The sequence below is a fragment of the Pinus tabuliformis genome, chromosome 9 (assembly GCF_031772625.1).
Source record: "Pinus tabuliformis cultivar Carrire ecotype Pingquan chromosome 9, CPIR1, whole genome shotgun sequence".
Lineage (NCBI taxonomy): Eukaryota > Viridiplantae > Streptophyta > Pinopsida > Pinales > Pinaceae > Pinus > Pinus tabuliformis.
The window spans coordinates 1,599,996,851-1,600,003,117 of record NC_142307.1 but is presented as its reverse complement, the minus strand read 5'-3'; the positions used below and the strand labels follow the sequence as shown (position 1 = coordinate 1,600,003,117).

Below are 6,267 nucleotides of genomic sequence, written 5' to 3'. Positions count from 1 at the left end.
ATGAGTAAATTATTGCTCAACCTATCAAATAAATAATGAATTTGGGACCATTAACATTTAGAGTAAGGCCACTATGTGCCTTCCTTTTATTAGTGCTTTACATGCTAATTTAAGACCTAATATCGAGAAAATCTTCTTGCCCCTAGCTTAATTTCCATGGTTGCATGAAATTTTCACGCCAAGCTATGAAAGGGGAGAGACGGAATCTTTGCATATAAATAATGAATCTTTGCACCCGGAAATGAAATGAATGATGAACGAACAGTGGTGATTAATTTGTTGGGTTGGCTTCAGCGTTCAAAATTGAACACGTCAGAGCCCTTCAAAGGGCCTCTGGCACGTCAGAGAAGTAAGGAGAAATTTTTACACATCAAAAGAAATTTAAAATATGATTTTTGTCATTTAAAAAAAAAATTGCAATAATATCTTAAATTTTTTTAAGAAGGGCTGTTAAATTTTCAACATTTTTTTGAATTTCATTTTTTTTGAAATTAAAATTTTAAGAATGTTGAATTTGTGAATTTCCTTTCATGTAAAACTTAAATTCCATTTGAGAAACTCCCATTTCAAAAACAACAATTTCTTTTTGGGTTGTTTTTTCTAATTATGCATATGATGCAAGTTCTTATTACTTATTATGTCAAAATTACCTTTTCATACCATTACATTTGGCAGTTTCTAAGTTGCTCTCATTTAAAAAACAACAGTTTCTTTTTGAGTTGTTTTTTCTAATTGTGCATATGATCCAAGTTCTTATTAATTATTATTTCACAATTACCCTTTGATACCATTTCATTTGGTAGTTTCAATTAAGAGCCACTAGATGTCAATATGGGTCATGTATTAGGTCTGTAGTTTTATTGGGTTGTGCCTAAAGGCTGCCCAAAGCAAGGTTTGACAACAATTTAAGCTGGAGAGGAGCATAGATTCATGATTTAGCAAACACCTGTCAAACAAGGTTTAAGCACAATTTATGCTTGGAGAGGAGCGCATTCCACAGGATTCCTAACTTACTGGATTCTATTTGTTTACGGATTCCCAATTCCTGGTATGTTTTCATATTCCCAATTTCTGAATGAGTTACTTGTATCAGTGTTAGTAAATGTGATAGTGACTTGGAGGCAAGATACTAGTAATCAGAGAACAGATTTATCTTTGTTCATAATAATTCTATATGCCACCCCAAATCTGGAAAGTATGTTACAGAATGCTTGTAGTTTGATTAACTTGTTTTTTCTAGAAAATAACAAGTCATGCACAAACATGAGATGTGAAATACCAGTGGTTTTTATTACCCCGCATCTAGCAATTAGTCCATTTTCTCTAGGCAACATCATATAGTCATCAAAATTAGCCTTAGATCTCAACAGCATTATACACAACACCTTGTTAGATTAAGCTAATGATATGAACCCTCAAATACCCATAAGAAATATTTGAGTGTGGTGTTATGGCCTATAGCCTAACACATAGTTTTTCTATAGCAACATAAACATTACTCTTGATCTTCCAATGATATCCCAACAGGTTGATCCACTGCTTCTTTTAAATCGACATCCTTACAAGAAGGAACCATCCTCACATAGTTGCAAGAGGGAGGCTCAAACCGTCCCTTAACTTATTCTAGTTTCATTCTGTATGATGGCTACTTTGCTGCGGCTAGATGATAACAAATAGAAGCCCTTCTAAACTGCATATTTAGGGTCCTTATTACAGTGTATAGGTTCACTACTGATCAACTCTCCTTCGTTGCAAATAGGGCTTCGTCATAACTGTGGATTAGGGCATCATCGAACAATAGATTAGTAGGCTTCATTAGGGCTCCTTTGATAGCGTGTAAGTGTCACCCTTAATTTCGGATTACATCAACCTTGAGGACTGCGGCTAGGGCAGCTTATATAGACTCCTCTTTGACTCTGTCTAGGGTTAGTTAAGGCCTCCTCTTCCCACCGTATAATGATCCTCTTCTTGCTACGTAGACAGGTCTTTTTTTGTTGCATGTAGAAGGGAGACTAATGAGGAGTATCCCCACAAACCGACCGGTATACTTTATACTATGTCCATAAAAAAAAATTATGTGCATCAAAAATGATTTTGTGAACTATATAAACCTATTGCACTCACCTAAAATGATTGTAGCTTTGTCTTTGGGTTTAGGAAAAGGATATGAACTGCCCTTCTTCAGATAGATCACGATTGCTCCAACGACCCTAGCTCGGAGCCATGAGACATGAGTGTGCCACCACAAGGTTCCTTCATAATCAACATTGATGAATGTGTATGTGTAACTTCCACCCGGTTAAATTGGGCACTGTGTAATATACTTGCGTCCATCGGCCCAACCTGTATGTAATTGGTGTATTCCATGCCTGCCATGATTGAAACATCTATCACTCTCAGCTTTACATTATTTCTTTCATATAGTAAAAGAGGTAGGTTAACATCCCAACAAATTACCCTTTTCCACAAGTTTAAAACACTGAGAGGTTAAGAAGTCGATTTCAAGGGATATATAGCATAAAGTATTCTTGTTTGATGAAATTATTTTTGTTCGTTGAAATTATACGCAAGACTTATTTATGCATAATCTAAGATTTCACATATCAAAGGCAATAGGGACTTCCCAAATGGCTAGATTCATTTTTACTATAAATATGTGTGATTTTAAGAGATGGTAGATTTGAATTGAATCTCATATTTCATGAATCTGTAATGCATATAAGTTAATAGATGGTAGATTTTAATTGAAGTGGATATTCTAGGAATCTGTAATAGTGGTGAATAGTAAATTTGAATTAAATAAAATATTTCAGAAATGTGCAATTAATATAAGAAATTGAATCTCCAAAAATCTACGTGGTGAATTTGAATTAAATTAAATTCACCAAAGATTGAATCACCATATTCCAATTAAGGGATGTCCAAAAAATGAGAGCATAGACAAATTAGTGAATAGTGGGTCCCCGTTGCTTAAAAAATAGTTGGTCCTGTTAACTGGCCATTTACAATGACTATATCATGCATCTCGCATAATCTCTGAATAGGGGTGATTTCAATCTGTTCTAATAAATTGAGATTGTAACAATATAATGAGATGGAATTTAGTTCAATTCATAGTTTGATATATGCCCATTAGTTTATTCATCTCCTTTCACTCAGAAATATTATATAAAATTTTCGCAATATATCAATAAGAGTAATTCATTTACTAATGCAACCTTTGATGTAGTGGTATCATTTTGTTTGTGAAAAATATAAAGAAATTTGAAAATAATTTACTATTGTCAATTGAATTGCTTTTTTTTTTTTATGCTTTTCATTATAGAAGTGTGACCTAGATGTATGCCCTTCTAAATGAAATTAAAACCTGCCCTTCAAATTTGATCACTGGTTGGCTTTTGAGTATGATGATGTCACTGATCAGATGGTGGCCGTTGTTTTGGTTTCTTTGTTTGAACTTCTATTGTACTTCATATGGCTCTTCACCAGCTGACCTGCAGACATGAGAGACAGCTCTCCCGCCAAAACTGCTCCTCCCACAATTCTCGCCAACATCTGAGCATTCGCCCCAGGAGATTCCACGTTAGCTCCTTTCACTCCAAGCATATTCAGGCAAGCAGCTTGTGAAGCCAACTGTGTCCCACCTCCTACTGTTCCCACCTGCAACAAAACCAAGCAAAGCAATTGCCAATTCACGTCACATTCTGCTTTATAACTACTCAAATCAAAACCCGAATGGAAATAGACCTCCGTTGATGCTTTTCTTCACTTACATTACCTGACCCAAAGAATGTATTAAAAGCACATTAATGAGTGTAACTTTACATAACTCAATACAAGCCATTGTGACCGAAACATGCAGATCCTTGCCACCGTTAGATGCCTCCATCATTGTAATGCAATGAGAGCTCTCAATGTTCTGGGCAGGATCTTGGCCTGTTGCAATAAACACAGCAGAGACGATATTGGATGCATGGGCATTGAAGCCGCCCATGGCACCAGCCAGTGCAGATCCAGTTAAGTTCTTGAGCATGTTCAATTCTAACAAAGCTGGAACGGTGGTTTTCAAGACCTTGCTAACAACTGCCTCAGTGATGACAGCCTCACACACCACTGATTTCCCACGCCCTTCAATCCAGTTTACAGCTGTGGGCTTTTTGTCCGCACAGAAATTACCTTGATGACGGGCCAAAAACATTATATTAAAAAAAACTTTCAACAACACTATGAAAAAAAGGCGACCAAAGAATGCAGAGTGATTCAAGAGTCCACAGAACTAGTGAAATTAGGATGATCCAAAACACAAATTCCATTCAGAATTGTTAAGATTTGCATGGGCTAGAGAGACTCACTCAGGAAACTCTTTCTGAAGGAAATCTAAAACATTCTGCACGCCCTTGGACACCATATTCATCCCCATGGCATCTCCAGTGGAACAACAAAACCTCATGTACAGATTCCTTCCTGCAATTGCGCACTTGATTCCTTGCAGCCTGGCAAATCTGCTGGTGCTGTTATTACATACACAAGAACATCACATCACTACTCACAAAATGGTTACTTGCTCGTATACAACAATCTGATTCTCTTAAATGATGGATAGATTGATAATAGCATATCACAACATAGCACTAAGGGATTTTGGAGCGATAAAACTATTAGAGTGTGTACGCATGTGGTCGAAGAGAACACAAAATAATTTGTATCACCATATCTGTTGAAGATGAGAGACAAGCTTTTGTAATTATTGGGATGTTCCAAGTAAAACTTGAGTTGTGCAGCTCTCCTAGCAGTGGGGAATCGAACGACAGGAGCCCTGGTCATGCCATCTCTAAGAAGAACGCTTGTAGCACCCCCAGACATATGAATGGCCTTACAACCTCTGTTGGTGCTGGCCACCAGGCAGCCCTCGGTGGTGGCCATGGGAACCATGAATTCAAAGCCATCGAGCAGAAGAGGCCCTGCAACACCCACAGGAATCTGCACATATCCAACAGGCAATTCACAGCATTGCCCGAGGATGGATCCATAATCAAATCCATCCAAGGGCAACCCATCCAGACATCTGCCAGTTGTCATCTCCAAAGCTCTTCTTCTCACCGAAGCAGCTCTCCTGCAGTCTCCCCCAAGAGCCGATTCCAGGGAATAAGAAGCCACTTTGCCACAGCTCACAGCAGCTGCAATATCTTCATCCTCATTATCTCCCAGCGATGATGTTAATACCGCTGCATCCCCTTTTGGCTGTTGCGGCACTTGAGGACGAGAGGGCTGATCAGGCTTAATAACAGCAACTCCTAGTTCTTCACTAGGAGGAGCGCTCATGAGCTCCTCCTCCTTCCCATTCCTTACCTGATCAAACTCATGATCCCAGGAATTTGGCCCCTCACCGCCATTGGTCTTGGAGGTGGTGATAAAATTCTGGACATAATCAATGCCAAAGAATCCGATCAAGTATATGAAGGAGGCAAGCTGAGCCACGATGGCCACCATCTCCCCAAGGCTTATCACATGAAGAAGAGCCCTCGATGCCCTCGATGTTGTCGTTTTCTCCCTCCATCTCTTCATGAGAAAATAGGAGGCAGTAATAAACAAGACAAAGAACACCTTGTTCATTATTCCCACAGGCAGTGGCAAAGCATCAGATGGCTTTGGGTTTGAATTGCTATAATTGTTACCATTCATGGACTTGTTTGCAGGCCCAACTCCAACAAATTTAGCAGTAGCAGCATCAATGCAGCAATCCTTTTCACCTTCATTTTCATTTCTCTTTTCTCCTCCCATCTTTGCTTTCGTCAAAACCATAGCATCCATTGGATGGAGGGAGAATTAGGGAGGAAACTGCAAGAGCTTCTTCTGGGTAGAACAAAGTAACCTGAGCAATATATGCGCTCTTCTCCGATTCTCCTCTGCAAATGATACACTTTAGTGTATGGAGATGAATAGAAATGGGGAGCGAGGTGTATAATATTTATGGGCCCATAATATCCGATTTCTTGTATTTTCCATTCGAACTTCCAACTCCAAGTCCGCGGCCAGTTGGAATTTCAAATCGTGAGAGCCGTCGAATTTGACTGTTTTTGCACATTCATCCCCCGTTTTCACAAATATAAAGCGCTTCTTGACGGACCCGTCAAATTTTACTCCGCACATGCGCTCGATAGATTTCACTCCATGAATTTGGGGCCCATTACGAATTAAATACGGAAAACCGTCATTCCACCAACTACGGGACGGAGCTTATTATAGGACCGAGCCCGGTCAAGCATG

At 38.9% G+C, this 6,267-nt stretch overlaps 1 protein-coding gene and 1 pseudogene across 1 annotated transcript; both read right to left on the bottom strand.

Moving 5' to 3' along the window:
• Window positions 1-3,502: 3,502 nt before the first annotated feature.
• Window positions 3,503-4,198, bottom strand: LOC149154886 (3-hydroxy-3-methylglutaryl-coenzyme A reductase 2 pseudogene; annotated as a pseudogene).
• A 160-nt stretch (window positions 4,199-4,358) lies between these two features.
• Window positions 4,359-5,920, bottom strand: LOC149154885 (3-hydroxy-3-methylglutaryl-coenzyme A reductase-like). The gene has a single exon (XM_089438582.1). It carries the CDS (start codon window positions 5,809-5,811, stop codon window positions 4,558-4,560), a length of 1,254 nt encoding a protein of 417 aa, XP_089294708.1. The 5' UTR covers window positions 5,812-5,920; the 3' UTR covers window positions 4,359-4,557.
• Window positions 5,921-6,267: the final 347 nt, after the last annotated feature.

Coding starts and splice junctions, on each gene's coding strand:
- LOC149154885 (XM_089438582.1), bottom strand. CDS start 5,811: ATGGATGCTATGGTTTTGACGAAAGCAAAGATGGGAGGAGAAAAGAGA.